At 48.4% G+C, this 15,960-nt stretch overlaps 1 protein-coding gene across 2 annotated transcripts in view; it reads right to left on the bottom strand.

Moving 5' to 3' along the window:
* ACOT7 (acyl-CoA thioesterase 7) overlaps positions 1 to 15,960 on the bottom strand; it is a 64,120-nt gene that overhangs the window by 32,675 nt on the left and 15,485 nt on the right. The window contains exons 4-7 of one of the 2 annotated variants that reach the window (XM_019541161.1): positions 13,367 to 13,458; positions 10,587 to 10,701; positions 8,172 to 8,186; positions 5,519 to 5,605 (exon numbers count right to left, since the gene is read on the bottom strand). In XM_019541161.1, the coding sequence (XP_019396706.1) occupies positions 5,519 to 5,605; positions 8,172 to 8,186; positions 10,587 to 10,701; positions 13,367 to 13,458 (309 nt within the window). The remainder of the gene's footprint in view (positions 1 to 5,518; positions 5,606 to 8,171; positions 8,187 to 10,586; positions 10,702 to 13,366; positions 13,459 to 15,960) is intronic. The other variant, XM_019541162.1, reaches the window with a different exon arrangement.

The following is a 15,960-nucleotide window of genomic DNA, read 5'->3' as shown; positions in this document are numbered from 1 at the left end:
CCTCCTAAAGTCTAGGGCTGTTGCCTTGCTGCAGCCCTTTGCCACCTTACGCTGGATGGTGAATTCCAGCAAGCGATGATCACTGTCTCCCAGGAGGCCCATCACCCGCAGCCCCCTCACCGGCAGCCCCCTCCGGCAGCCTCCATTCCGCCAGGGAGGCATGAAACCATTGGCCACGCAAGCAGCATCAGGAGGGGAATGCACTTATCCAACAGCTTCTCACGCACAAGGAAAGGTGAGGGGAGATGAAAAACCTCTGAGCAGCTATTTTAAACCAAAAGTGCCAACTTCCACTGTATTTATTAAATAAGATGAGCAACTGAAAAAAATCTCAGAAAATGCAAATTAGAACAAAGTCAGCAAAGTTTCAAAGGAAAAAAAAAAACAAATAAAAAACCAGCACACAGTTATAGGTCCACGTCGAGGCCTGGCAAGGAGTGGAACAAGGTCCCAGCACTATGATGCCTTTTCACAGCACTACTCCACAGCTTTGATGGGATTTTTTTCCAGGACCCTGTGACTTGCACTGGGTTTTAAATAGCCAGCATTGCATTGCTGCAGCATCTGTTGCTTTATGCCAATTCATCCTCACAGCTGCTAATTATACCTTGATTTTTGTTGATATCCCAGCTATATTTGTTTGGAAGAGGAGCAGAAAACCAAATGCATCCCTCTGCTACCCTATTGAAGCCGCAGGTGCTGGAAACGGGAGGCTTTCATTCCACATGCTTTGGAATTAGACAGTGCATCTTCACAATGCTCCATCAGCAACATCATTCTGCACAGAAGGATTATGTATGCTCATAACACACTTCCCTGCTCTGATTGCTCATTCTGGGTCTCCACATGAAAGCAGTGAATTGGGCATGATTATGTCTGCAGATTGAAGAAATCAGTGCCATGAAGTTTGGTTTTGCTTATCAGCAGGTTGGACTTTAATCTGCGCACTCAAAAGTAAGGATGTCGCTCTCTCCAATTCATCCAGTCAGGGCTTTCTTCTCTTTTTTCTTTTTAACCAAATCAATGTTAAGCCAGATTTGATTTGCGTTAATGGGATCAGTACTTGAAGACACCCTTCTCAGTCTTAAAATGAAACGCAGCTCTAATTTGTTTCCCTGTCAGTTGTCAAATTTTCTTCTATGAGAGGCACAAAGTCTTGCTATTAACTCCCCATATCCAGCTAGCTCTGGATACTATTTACATCTTGGCTCCACAGTGTTGGCAGAGCTCAGCTTTCTATAAAAAAAAAAAATACAACTCTGCGGAGCTTTTGTTAGAAAGGAACACCAGCCCATTCCCCACACCCTCCTTTGGTATAGAGACTTCCAGAGTGCCAAGTGACTACAAACTCTTCAGTGAGGCTGTAGTTCATACTGATTGCAGTGCAGAGAGTCGATCTTACAGAGAAATTAAATGTTTAAACCTTTGCTTTCCAGGCCCCACAGGCCTAATGAAAGAAGAGAAAAGAAAAGATAGGAGAGAAGGGAATAATTAAGTCAGAAGCCCAGCATCCTGCATCTTGCAGTGAGGTATGTTGCAACAGACAGGCAAACCCTGGCTGAAATGACCATAAGATTCCCAGCTAGGCAACCATGGTAAATGTTCAGTGCAGCCAAATTATTTGACACCTAGTAGAAATTAAAGGTAATTGTCTTCCCTCTGAAAAGTGGCTTGACATTAATGCAGGGTGAATCAAAAGCAGCTAGCTATTCTGTTGCTAAGGCCGTGTGCTTGTGTTCTGAATTAATTTCCAGTCATCTGACCATCACCTTTCAGGCCTAAACTCAACCTGCAAGAGATGTGGAGACCTTTACAAAAGTCTTTACTAGCTGTCTGAAAGACTTCCCCTTCTACATGAAACTCTCTTAGGCAAGGAGCTGGGGAGCAGATGCAACCAGGAATGTCACAGGCAGATCAGAGAAGGAGGAGAGCCCTCCAACAAGCCCAGGCTCCCAGCATTTTGTTATGGCACGTCAAGTGGTCTAGGGGGTGGGGAGAGAAAGGGGGGTTCTGTAATGATCACCTGGCCCATGCTCCATAGCCCTACATACACCTCTGGCACCACCCTCTGCATGCCCAACTAATTGAAAAGCAGACTGAAAACATATACTGGGAAGAAGAACAATAAATAAAGCAAGGGCTTCACTCCCGCATCCCTACAGAGCACCTGGTTATGCCCAGGTCTCTAGGGCTGGTTCCAGTGAAGACATGTCAGCAGCTGAAAAAGGATGAAGCCATCTCCTGCCTCCCTAACTGGGGTGAAATGTGGACATGCTACTTTCCTAACAGGACCTCTTTGCAAAGGCAGGTTGACTTTAACAACACACTGCAAGCAACAGCTCTGGGGTATTTACATGCAGACATGCTCAAAAGGAGCCCAGGCATTTAAAGTGACTCTGCAAATATATTAATGCATGATGATGCCATTGAGCACTTGGGTCATTTCATTTTGGATACAGGGAGATGCAGCTATATGCAAATGAGAAAACCAGACCACTCCATTGTCCTCAGATAGCTTCTCTGTTTATCCATTCTCAGCACTACCTAGAGGAGCACTCTGTCTGTTTTGCTTTGCCTGAAAGGAAAGCTGCCTCCCCTCCACAGATGTGCTTGCTGGCCTAGAAGACCATCTCTGTACATGACAAGCCCTCCCCGATGGCAGCTCACTAGATAGACCCCTTCTATCATTGCCAACAATCAGAGTGGCCAACAAGAACAGTAACAGGATCTGCCTTGAGTTCCTATCTGGGAAGGCATTTTACACATGGACAGCCAAAGTGCATCATGCCCATGTCCTTGCCACCTGCCCTAACACAGCTGGGAAGTGGCACCAAGTGGCAACAACACCATAGCAAGGCTGCCTGACTTGACACATCCAGTACAAGCTATCCATTGCCAAGAGACCTGGTGACTTCCAGTGATGGCTGCTGCTGCATGGTGCCCTGGCTACAGGCACCTTTGCCCATAACTTAGACTCAGTTGTGTGAGCAGCCTGTCCTTTCTGCAAGAAGGTGGTGGAGGAGACTCTTCCACACCTTTCTGGACTGCTGCTATCTACAGCCACTCTTTGCTGCCCTCAGCAGCCTCTTTGGTATGCTGTACTTGGACTTCTCCAAGACTGTATACATCTCTATCCCTACTGACCGGCCAAGGAGGGCATAATCTGCATGGCCTATTTCCTGCTGGGTTAGGCCAAGATGGTGGCTGAAGAGCCACAGTATCAAGGCCCTCCACCTCTTCTGCTTCTTGGCCCAGGCATGTGTCATATTTGAATTTGGACATTTCATCTTGCAACAAAGTATGGAACAGTTTGTGTCATGCTAGGCCACTGAGAGGGCATTCTGCAAAGTGGAAGACAAACAGCTGATCCTACATATGTAACCCCATGAGGGGCACAACCTGATCAACAATTGCTGGGAGGCACCAGCTTCCTTGGCCAGTGGAGGTGTCACAGGGTACCATGTGTGTTATACCCCTCTGAAAGTGCTCTGCACTAGGGATTTATATCCTACTCTTGCTGGGGTCCTCCACCCTGGCTTTTCCTCTCCCAAGGAAATCAATTATTCTAGGGAGAGTAACCAGCTAACTCCTACTCCCTACATGCTGCTAGAGGCTTCAGCACACCTAGTCCCCATGCTAATAGTGTCTTAGGCTACAAACAGACATCACCTTTTTCCCAGGATGAACCATTTTATCCTAGGACAAAGTGTGATCTTCCATGTCTATTGTTCCAAGATAAATCCTAAAAAAGTTTATCCTAGATCTGAACAGCTATCCTGGGACTGAATCACTGATTCAACAGAAGAAAGCAGCAGTGAATTCAGCTGCTCACTAAACCCCGATTAGAAAGGCAATGTGCGCTGCTAATCCCAGGATATTTCTGTTCCAAGACAAGCACAGGCACACCTTGTCCAGGGACAAAAGCAATGTCTGTTCGTTGCTTTACTCTTAAACACAATTGGCTTGTAGCTCCCAAACAAGACACAAACCTCAGAAGGGGCCTTCGGGGGACCAGAATTTGCTACAGCAGCTCCTCAGCTGGTGGCTTTAGTTGTTTGTGTACCCAAACACGGATACATCAAGCATTTCCAGCTCACCAGGTGGTAAGGCCAATGGGTCACAGAGTAATTGTCCCACCCCATGGGGCAGAGAATCAACCTCACAAGGGTAAGAAATCCATCCCTAACCTATGCATTGGTTGAAACATGGCCTGGAGTTTCCTGCTGAACCAGTAAGGCCTCAACAAACATATCCTCACAGTACTCCTGACAAAGTTTGGCCCAGACCCTCCACACCAGGCAGCAGTGAAGTGAGCAGGAACCAGCATCAGCATTTCATATAAGTCTCCAACCGGACAGGGCTCCGGACAGCCAGGCGATTCCTGCAGCAGGACTGCTGGGCAGGTAAATTGAACAGCCAAGGAAGAGAAGGCTCATCTGGAGTGTTCTGCTGTCCTAGGACATCCTGGGGTCACCACCCCTGCTAGGCAGCTAACACAGCTTTCTAAGATGGAGACAGAGGTGCAGTCCACTGGTTCAGGGAAGTTCAAGTAAAGAGAGAGTTCAGTCCTGCAACTGCTCCAGGCATGCATTACACATTGCAACTCATGAGAGAAGCACTTCACCCCATCACTATGCATGCACAACACTGCTTTCTGTGGGCAAGGTCTAGCAAACGTGGGAACTCACTGATGTCCAAACAGTCCCTAAAGGTTCAAGAGCTCCAAGCAGTTCTGCGTATGGCAAGCTGAAACCTAGAAATGGGATAACTCCTAGAAATCCAAGGGGCCTGGACAACACCACATACTAGCTTTGCCAGGAAACGTCTTTGTTAACATGTCCACACAGAGTTTAGTAGTGAAGAGAGTGTCATTTTCCTACTGTCACTCTTCCCCGCTGGATAATTCCACTTGGTAAGCTGCTACCCTTTAAATTGGGCTATAAAGCATTTAGCGCATATTCATTTCAGGCAAAAGATTGGATTGTCTAAAATAAGTGAATCAGCACTTGCTCACTAGCTGTTCAAAGCAGAGCAGAACTTAACATTGTCACTCACAAAACCCAAGAAAATTCAGCTACTTTAAAAAGCTAGATGTCAGATTAGCAGCTCCTTGTATCTATGCATTGTATAAACACAGATTGAAGCCATTCGGTACTCTCCCTGGAGATCCAGGGAAGATTGAGCCAATGACATACCATGAGCATCATGTCAATCCAAATTACAGACTTGTCAACTGCTCCATAAGTGGAGATGCTACGGGAGCTACTGCAATGGTGGAGATGCTACGGGAGCTACTGCAATGGTATCAGAGCCCTGAATATTAGTGTTTAATGCCTCCTCTCTCACCAGCAGCAACAAGGAATACATTTCTTGGAACTGGCACATTTCAGTAGCTGCTATGCCATCTCCTGAGCTGACAAATACTAATGGGGGGCGCCTTTGTTACTCTAACCCAGTAACACCTCAGAACCCTTCTCAGTCTGATACAACACTGCAGTGAGGCCAGTGAATTACTCACCTCCATGCACGAACCCAAGGAGAGTGCAGTCTGATGGCCCCACAAGATGGATCAGGCTGGACTGGCTGTAGCCAACAGTGTATGGCTCTAGAAGGAAAAAACGAGAGATCAGAGCGGCTCTGCATAAACCTCTGCTCACTCCCAATGACACACTGAAGGGTGCCAGGCAGAGCCAGGAGCTGGGAAGCCTGTTTTCTCACTAGGTATGGATGCTATCAAAGTGTTTGTGTCATGCCATCAAAGACTGATGTGCATTCAAACTCAGCAGGCGCATCTACACATTCATTAACACGTCTTAATTCTTGTGCATTTAGTTTAGTACTTGTTTAATGAAGTACTAAATGTAGTAGCACCAGCATACTTTTGTTTGTGACAGGCATTGTGCATTAGCCTAATAACACTATTAGCATGGTTTGTAACCACCACACTACTGTGCAGTGTTAGTAGGCTAATGTGCAGTAAACATCTTGTGTAGATGCACCCAGCAACTCTAAATGGTTTCAAACAAAGAAAAGCAGGCCACTGAACACATCACAGGTCACTGCAATCCCCATTCCAGGTCTTTGCAAAGGACTGACTGTAAAGTAATTCCCATTTCAATTGGGTTGCTGCATCCTGGATTGCCTGCCTTTACTCCAGCTGTCCTACATGCAGTCCATTCCTGCTGCTTTGCCCTGTGCTTCTGCTCCAGCCAGCCCTCTCTTTCCCTCACTGGAGGCCTTCTTTGGAACAGGCCTTCTTTGGAAACTTCCATCTGAACTAGCCAAAAGCCTAAAAGTGGTTCCAAACCCAGTCTAAAACTTACTCTGCTCATCACCTGTTTATACAGTTCCAAAATGACAGGAGAGAGCAAATGTGGGAGGTGCTCATGCAAACTGGAGAAGCTTTCTTCATCTGCATTCAAAGATAAATCAGCACACAGGTACAGATGTGCCACCCAACACACAACAGCAAACTAAACTGCTCTTTGGCTAATCGGTCCTTTGAGACTAGATTAAAAAACTAGAAAACTATGTGTAGGAACTGTCAACACAATGTTAATGCTTTAAGTGCTTTCCCTCACTTGCATGTTTAACCTTCTTTCATTGGCAGTTCATTAATACTCTGAATTTATATACAACAGTACAAAAGTTTATGCCAAGCCCTAAAGTGAAGCTCGCCGAGATCACAAGGTAATGTAACACGCTATTTTTATTTGCTGATAAGTGTTAGACTCAGAGTATGAAAAACCTGCACTAAGTCATTAATTCCAAGAACTGTTCAGAGACAGACCACACTCAGAGCATGTGGGATCCTATGACCCCAGCAGCCCTTGGGCGGGGGGGGCTGGACTCGATCTTCTGAGGTCCCTTTTCAGCCCTAATGTCTATGAAATCTATGACCCTCCATTCCATACCCATCCACACATATGAATAAAGAAGGCATTAAGTAGCAAAGACAACCTATCCTGGAACACCCAGTGACACTGGGAGGCAATCAGAACAGACGCAGGATGAAATGCTTTCACTTCACATTAAATGGGAAAAATCCCACCTGTTTAAAGGACTAGTTTCTATTAGAAAAGAAATCTGAGGCCAGAGTTGCACTGAAGAGGAGTGAGCAAACCAGCCTGTGTCAGACCCCGAGAGGTTGTAGTCCTACATCAGGTTCATCTTCTATACATTTTCCCTCCCTCTCCTCCCAAGAAAACCTTTTTTTTTTTTTTTTGAGAAAGTCTGGAAATAAGTTGCTGTGAAATGCAGTCCTTACAGGACCCAGTTTTCAGCCCATCTTTGACACTACCTCCCTTTTTACAACCACAAGCAACTTCAGGCAGGACTGTTATCCTAGATGCAACTGCACTGGTATGTAGAATAGCTTGCCCAATGAGCTTCAACCAGAGCAGGTACAAAGGGCCACTTGGGTAGTTAAGGGAATGGAGACCTTCCTTGTCTGATGAGAAAAAAATAAAGGTTTTTGGCTTGTTCATCTTAGCAGAATAGAGATGGAGAGGGCATCTGGTTGCTTCTTATTAATACCTCCATGTGGTGGATGCGAGTGAGAAACGAGCACTATTTAGAATGAAAATAGCACTAGCACAGAACAAAGTGGCTACAAGCTGGTTGTATATTTAGACTAGGAGTGAGAAGGCACCCAATTCTTGCTTTTGTCCCTGACCTCTAGGGATGGAAGGTCTTCTGGCAGGGCACAGACATTGCCCTCATCCCCCCCATGCTGTTTGGTGACCCTGGTGTTTTAGACTTTGAGGTCTGCAGTTGTGTGCAGGGTCTGAAGTGGTGGTTATGGGAAACCCCTGGATAAATGGTGTCTTGGACTGGATGCTGCAGGAGGCCCCTTCCAGTCTTGAGTCTCAGGGTCATAATTTGGGTCCCTAAACAACTGGCAGAGGGAAGAAGCTTATGAATGCCTGCTCCCAATCTCCGAACCTTATGTTTAATTAGATGCATTTGCATTGCATTGCCACTGACTGGTCTTAGGGCAAACTACAATTGGTAGACATTCACTTTGTTTCCAAGTGAGAGCAATGGGACTATCTGCGTAGCAGCAGAATACAGAGCACAGGAAAACCTTCCTCCGATTTGCTTTTGCCACAAACAACCACATAACATAGCACCCATACAACACAGCATCCATTACCGGAGAGCAGCCTTACCTTTAGTCTGTCTATCTGTGAGGCAAGGAGAGCAAAGAAAAGAAGGGAGGTAAGCAGCTTTCATGACATTACTCACTGTAACCCCCCTGTATGCTGGAACCGGGTAGCTGTACAGCCTGAGAGAGTCTGCACTGCAAAGTTAACGAGCTGCCTCCTGGGCTCCCATGAGAAAGGCACTCAGCATTTGTGACAGGCACTGAGAACTCCAAGAGCCGATGTGAGTCCATACAGTGCTTATAGGTCAGCAGTCCGATAGGCTTCCCCACGCCCCTGGGCTGGAGGAAACAGCTCTGAGCATGAAGGCAAACCAGCTTCCAGATCCTTGTCTGAGTTCAAGGCCTTCAGAGCCAAGTATGATGATGGTATCTAACAAAGACACAGGCCCTTTGCCCTCCAGACCAAGGCGCCAAGACATTTTGCTTTGGTCAGCAAAGGTACTACTTCATTTTGCTTGCTGCTGGCCAGGGCCTGACTTGAACTGGCAGCTTACAAAACCAAAGAAATGCTTTCAGAAGGAATGCCTGTTCCACCAGGCTGCCCATCTCACTGCTTTGAATCAAGATAGATGCCAGCGTCCAAGTGGGTGAAGCTACTGACTTCACTTTCCCCGGCACTGCCAACAAGGGGTAAAACATGGGCATACCCATGTTTTGAGGGGAGGGGCATCCCACCCCTCAAACCCTGGCTGATGCAATGTTTAAATGCTCCTTCTCAGAAGGTGAAGGGTGCCTGTAGCTGAAAGCTTACAAATAAAGAATTTTTTTTTTGGAAATACATCTAGTTTGTCTAATAAAAAATATCACCTCTGCCATGAGTTTTGATTCCTTCTCTCTGAGAGCAGCTGTGCGTGCAGACAGCTGTGCACCAATGTTCAAGCTTGCAGCAGATGTACACTCCCCTGATCTCTACCGATTGCTCATCCCTGGAGCGAAAATTAAACAAGTCATTTGGCCTCCACCTTGGAGCCAATATGAGGGGTGGCAAAAGGAGCCATGTTGTTGCTGTTGGTTTGGGGGTGGGGGGGAGGGGGTTAAGCCTAGTAAGTAATCACAGACTCTAAAACAAAAAGATCAAGGGAGCTGGTTTGCCCCTTGCAATTAGTTGCTAGGCAACTGTGGTGCAAATGCCTAAAACCCTGCAGGGCACTGGCATGTTAAAGGCAGTTAAAATTAACAAGCTGCAGAGGCAAAAAGCCCCTCCAGTCAAGCTGACAAAGAGTGGCCAGGTGACCTCTCCACCCCCTCAAAGTGAGGAACAAGTTGAATGTTTGGGCCACCTAGCATAAAGGATATTTCAAATTCTGCAGTTTTATTTTAGAGCACGGCCTCAGCTGGAGAAACCAGAGAAGAGCCTGGACTGTCGCTTCCAGTGCAGTGATGCTCAACCTCGGACTGCACATGCCCTGCCACATGAGCGCTATAAATACCAGAGCACAGCCACTCAGCAGGCAGTGTTTGAGCTGCCTGCTTCAGCCCCAAATGCTCTCTGAGGACAGGAGAGGAGGAGGGAGGGGCCAGCTCCAGAGGACTGGCCACAGGTAAGTAACCTAGATTGTCTGTAATTAGGGCTCCCACCTGAGATTGCTCAGCTCCTGAGACTAGAAGCCACAGCCTCTCCAGCAGAGCAGGAGATGTGAGGCTTCCGATTACAGAGGGGAAGAGGCTCATTATGGCTCCCCTGGGGCAATACAAATGCCAAGAACTCCAGGGTGGAACTAAATTGCTCAGCTTTGTCAAAAACAGGGCCAATCCCCCAGCTGGCCAGCAGCAACAAGGAGGAAGATACAGCACCAAGTACGGGTGCAGCCTTCCCAAAGCACACAAGGAGGCACCTTGGCTGGAGGAATCTCAGGCCTAAAACCCAAGGCTAGTTAGTGAGCAAGTACTCCCAAACACAGTACCAAGGACAAGCCAGTGTAACAATATTCCTGTAGCTTGCTAGAAAGATCTCCTATTTTCTAAGCACATTTCTCACCCAAGAGCTTCCAGAGTTCCCCACCTCCCACACAGGCTGCTTCAACCTCAACTGAGTGCCAGAGCTCAGCCTCATCTGGCATTGTGCAGAAGAAAAGGGACAGGCTTCGAAAGGCTCTTGGGGATGCAATACAGGGTTTCACCACAGAAGAAACCAAGAATGCATCATGTTTTGGGTCAGCAAATGCTCATGAGCCAGGAGGTGACCAAGTTACTCATTACTCCTTAGAAACTAGCATTAGCCTGTTATCTGAAAGCTAGGGTGGCATGGGTGCTAAGGTACGTGGGCTAACAGCCCAAAGGTTGCAAGTTTGAGGCCACAGTAGAATCAACATGCACATCTCAAACTCCAACAAATCTGCAAATACTGCTAATAAAGCTCTCCAACAGCCTTTCACAAGCTCAACACAGATTCCCTCAAGTGCTTGGCAGACAGCATTACCTGGGTTGATAACAGGAAAGATCATGTCCCCATTTCTCTGCTTAGTTTCCAACCGCTCCAGTTTTTGCTGCTCGTACCGTTTCTTTCCTTCCTCCTCCTGCTCCTTCCGCATGTACTGAAAAAGAGAAGAACACACAGGTCAGGCTCAGTGCCCTACGCAGCTAATAACAAACTGTGACCAGAGCTCAGTGCTTGGGGCTGTCCTGCTGGCAGAACAGTGGCTGCCCAGATGACTTGGACCCCAGGTGTCTACGGCATCTGCAAGCACTACATAAAACCAAACTCAGCCCTACAACCAAGCTCAATGCAGGAGGGAGCCCAACAGTACCAGGTGCTGATGGGTAAGGTGGGTTGCAGGCACAGCCATTCCCTTCCCCTCCTATGCCAGTTTTGAATGTTCAGCTAGTCCTATTGGTCACCTTGCCTACAGTGGAGAGAACAACTGGCAGCAGCCACCAGTGTAAATTCAACCCCTTAGCTCCCACTACAGCACATGCACCTCTATATAGTCACTCACTCCCAGACACACACATATCCTGCTCACTTGCAGGCTGATGACTCCCTGGCTTCCCACAGCAGGGAACTGAAGGCTCTTTCTAGAGACCAAGGCAAGGAGAAAGCAAGCCCTAGGGACAGCAGCTGGGGCTGGATCCCAACAGCTGGTTTCCATACAGTCTGTAACTTTATTGTAACTACTGCACTGCAGTCACTTCATTACGGTAACAACATACCCTCCGACTGAGGTGCTGACTGTTATGCAGCTCTGGTGTCATCCAAGCAGATGAACCCCTGATGAGTGACTTCAGGGCGTGTTAGCAAATCATGTGAAACTTCTCAGCAGTGCACAAATACCCAGACACTCCCCTGCCCCACTTCCTCCCCCCAGCAAGATATACGTATCTTCCAGAAATCAGTTAAGGTTACACCAGAGAAACACAAAACATTGTGCTGGCTGCTATCAAGTTTGTCCATGTAATTTTGGGTAGGCTAAAGTCTGGAGCAACTTTGATGAAGGAATTCCTGCCTTGGTCCAGAGGATGAGGCTAGCTGCACTGTGTGACCCACTTTCCTTTACCTCACTTCCAGGAAACAGGACCATAGATGCCCAACTCTGGTCTAATGCAAACATGACCTAGGGTCCTCTCAGAGGAGAGGGGTCCCTCTCCTCTGAAGAAGGCGACTTGCTGCTCAGGAGGTGCCCATGAAATCGTGATAAATGTAGTGGGTTTACTATTCAGGTGAACTGATGAGGTGTCCCAGATGATAGTAGCTATAAGAAAGCTACTTAGGAAGGGGAGAAGAAGCTGCCCTACAGCCAGCTACTACAGTATGGCATTGTAGAAGCCAGCTTTCAGCAGTTGAGGACTGATAGGAATCCTGAAGCTGCCAAGGAGGACTTCGGCTCCAGGTGTTCATCATGGCTGCAGAGAAGCCACACTGACAACATGGAGTCAATGCTCATCACAATGCAGGACCACAGCTCAGAGCAGAATGGCAGGTGCAAGCAATGCTGACCAGCTTTGAGGGAAGCCAGGCACCATCCCTAGTCCCAGCCACGTGGGAGCAGGTGTCTGAGAGCTCCCGCTGCTCCTAAAGCATTCATCCTCCATGTGTTACCCACTGCCTGCAGACCCAGCTCCCTTTGAGTCAGAAGTTCTCAACTTTTCATCTCTATTGACCCAGAAAAAAGAAAAGAAAGACATGTGACATCAGTGCCAGTCCTGGGGAGGATATTGCGAGGACAACAACCATATCTCTGCATGAGGAGCTACCTGCTACGGAGACAGATTGCCTCCTGCCATTTTAAGTTAGAAAACATACTTTCCCACATGCAAGACCCACAAGGGAAAGGGAACCTCATGCTCCAGGTGGTGTTTCGCCAGGTGCACATCAGACACCCCCCCGGCTCCAACTGGAGGAAGTTAGCACAAGACATGAACTCAGTTAAGAAAACAAAACCAAGTTGCCAGCTCATTCAGGCCACAGGTAGATCTGTGGAGAGCTCTGTTAGGAGTGGGTGGTCTGTCTATCATCTCAGAAAAACGTCATCGTCTTGATCAATTGAGTTCCCAGTTCTGTTTGGGTTCTCACTGCCTTTCTACTCATAGACGACAGTCTCAGACTCCAACCAGGATGGATTCTCTGGTATATATAAGGCTCTGCATGAATGCACACTTTACAAGAAACAAGACTGGCTAACTAAGAAAATTAAAACCCCAAGAGCAAGCCCACTTCTATCACGGGGAAACAAGGACAGCTGGGATTGACACATTAGCATATAGAACACTGAAAGATGATAAAAATAGCAAGTGAGCTTGTCCCAATTTGGAGGCCAAAAGGAGGAAATGTAATGAGTGCGAGAGACAGAGTAACCAGAGAAGTGCTGGGATCAAAGCTCAACTCCGTCCATCTGCTCTGAGTCAGCAAGTCTGAATCCCCTCCCTTGGCAGTTTGAATCTATTCTCACCCACCTGATGGCAGGCTTGGCCTCCTCAGGGAACAGCACAGAATTGATTGCATTCATCAAAAGATATCGTCTTTCAGGGTGGGGTAGGGGGGAGATGGGGCAGGGGCAGAAAGGAGATAAAACACAAGCCCCTGAACTGGAACACATTAACAACCAAGACAGCATGATTCACGTGTGGCCACAAGCCCCAGGGGCATGAAGGGCAAGAGTTAAAACTGGTTAGACACTCGGACTGAATACACCTCGCAGTCCTGCCAGATGCCCAATGTAAAGTCTCCCTTATGAGCATGTGGACTGAGACAATGGGCAATACCTGGACAGGAGGAACTTCAAGCACTTTGTCCACATTCTTCAGTGAGAGGGGCACATACCACAGTGTCGCCCTATTGGTCACCTTCTTGGCACCTGAAAAAAAACAAAAAGGGTATTAACAGAATACAAAGGTGATGAAAGCCAGACAGCCTTGGTGGAAATTTTGCACAGGGACAGGGCAGACTTGGTACGGGCCGCTGGGACCGGACCCAACAGCTCTGCTGTTCTGCACTCCAACACACATACAGTCTTTTCACCAGTCATTAGTGCTGCGCCCCTTCAACACAGAGAGCAGCTGCTTGAGTGATGTGGGTGCCCTGACTCCAATGCTACTGCTACCGGACTATGACAGGACCAGCCCCGGAGGGAGGCCATGGCACGCGCCCATCACCCTCCCCAGGCCTGGAGTGATTCTGTTGGTGCTGGTCTTAGCTGGATCAGTCCCATGTGTCCTTCTGTGGGGCTTCAACCCCTCCAGACATCAGTTCTCTGGCCCTGGGCCCTAATCACAACACTACAGTTCTAATTGCCTTAAGGACTGTATCATGGCCTCCAGCTGTCCCCCTAGTCATGCCTATGCCTTGCTGATTTCACTCAAGTCATCCACTGGGCCCTCCAGCCCTACACTGGTTTCAGCCCCTTGGGTCCCTGATCTGTGCTGGGTTGTTGCCTTCAGCCTACAACTACTCAGTTTGGGCCCATGCGGCCCACTGGCTAGACCCATGTAAGGTTCCATCTTGGCCTCAGCCCCTCTCTAAACTTTTGGCAACTTGGGCCTCAGGCTTCAACCCACCTTAAATTCTCCTGTTGGTTTCCAAAACCCAGAGTGCCCCTCAGGCATGCCCCATGGCCTCCCTCTGGGGGCCCCTTCCCCATAGCCACAACCCAAGCCTCTCTACTCTCACTCCAGCTGAAGCCTGGGGTTTTGTCCTCCCCTAGGCTCTCCTCACTGCTGGTTACAGCTCAGGGTTGCCCTTCCCAGAGCCCTGGTCTACTTTTTCCTATGAGAGGCAAAAGGTTGGAGGGTTCATGGACCCTGCTGAATAACTCTGCTGCTTAGAGCAGTGGTTCTCAACCTTTTTGTACCAGGACCCATTTATAAGTATCAATGGCCAGTTCTGACCCAGTAAATAAATAGTTTAAGTAGAAAACAACCTCCTGGCCTGCCAGAGGCCTTCGCTCCCAACCCTGAAAGTGGGGAGTGAAATTGGGGGGGGGGCATGAGGGACCCCAAGCAGCCCCTTGCAGGCTGGAATTCTGCCAGCTTGCAAGGGAAAACCCCTGGTCTCACGACCCTCAGGTTGAGAAGTGCACACTCCACACACACAGCCAGCCACTTCAGGGACGATTATGGCTCACGTTCAGAGATGGCCTGGGGGGTGCGGGTCCCGTGCTCGCTACAACAGATTCTGAGCAAGTCCTGCCTTTCACATGTCACTTCTTCCCATGAGCACAGGGACAAGTGGGGCTTGGGGAAGACGACACACAGAGCAGGTCCCGCACAGCTCTGCCAAGCTCAGCCAAAGTCATGCTGCTTGTCAGCCCCAAATGAGAGCTGACACCTGATTTACGATGCAATACAGCTTGCTAAAAATCCTCCCACAACCACCAAGCACGGGATTCCTTCTGACAGGACCGTTCTACATACACATTCCTGAAAATGGAACCGTCAGTCACTCTGATGACGGCCGGCTTAGAGTGGCGGCAACAAGCACGTAGCGGAGATGGAGCTGCTGGATAAATGGGAGATGGGGCAGTAATTTATCTCCCCTCTGCATGTGCAGTCATGTCCAGGGTCTGGCTGTCAGCACAGCTGTTAACAAGCAAGCCCCAGATGGTGACTGATAGCTGGCTGGCAGTTTTTTAAGTCAGACAGGCCAGGTTCCTCTGCTTTAGCCCCGTCAAGGCTGGCTGTTCCAGGGCTGCTTCCAGAAGCCATTCCCTATCTTGCATGCCAGGGATGTTTCCGTGGAACGCTTAGTGACCAGCAGGGCAACACGGAAGTGTAGGGCCCTCAGCACTGGGAACTCCTACCTGCAGCATGACACCTTGCACCACGTTCTCCTCCAGACTGGACAAGAGCTGTATGGTAACTATGAACTCCCAGACAGCACCTGATGGAGGCCATATGTCAGTCATTCCCACCCCAAAGAGTGGCACTCTTCTCTGTTTGAGTTTTGCATCTTGGATATACTGTTCAACCACACACTTCTTCCCCAACACCATTATATAGATGGGCTTCCCACAGCTCCCAGGCTGTGGGAAGCCCATCCATATCACTGGAACAGGTTACCCAGAGAGGCTGTGGAATCTCCATCCTTAGAGGTTTTTAAGACCTGGGTAGGCGAAGCCTTAGCTGGGATGATATAGTAGCGGATGACCCTGCTTTGAGCAGGGGGTTGGACTAGATGACCTCCTGAAGTCCCTTCCAACCCTAATTTTCTGTAATTCTATGATGTAGTTGTGGCAGAAAGCCACCTTGGTTTCTCCCCAAAATCTCTGCCCTGTGACTATGTGATTAGATGGGCCAGCACAGAGGATTCACACCTCAGCCTCTTTAGGTAACCTGAGCTGGCTGCATTCCTGAGGGAGGGG

The sequence above is a fragment of the Crocodylus porosus genome, unplaced genomic scaffold (genome assembly GCF_001723895.1).
Source record: "Crocodylus porosus isolate Cpor-Errol unplaced genomic scaffold, CroPor_comp1, whole genome shotgun sequence".
NCBI lineage: Eukaryota > Metazoa > Chordata > Crocodylia > Crocodylidae > Crocodylus > Crocodylus porosus.
The sequence above is the reverse complement of the archived record's forward strand: the minus strand, read 5'-3'. Positions and strand labels throughout refer to the sequence as shown.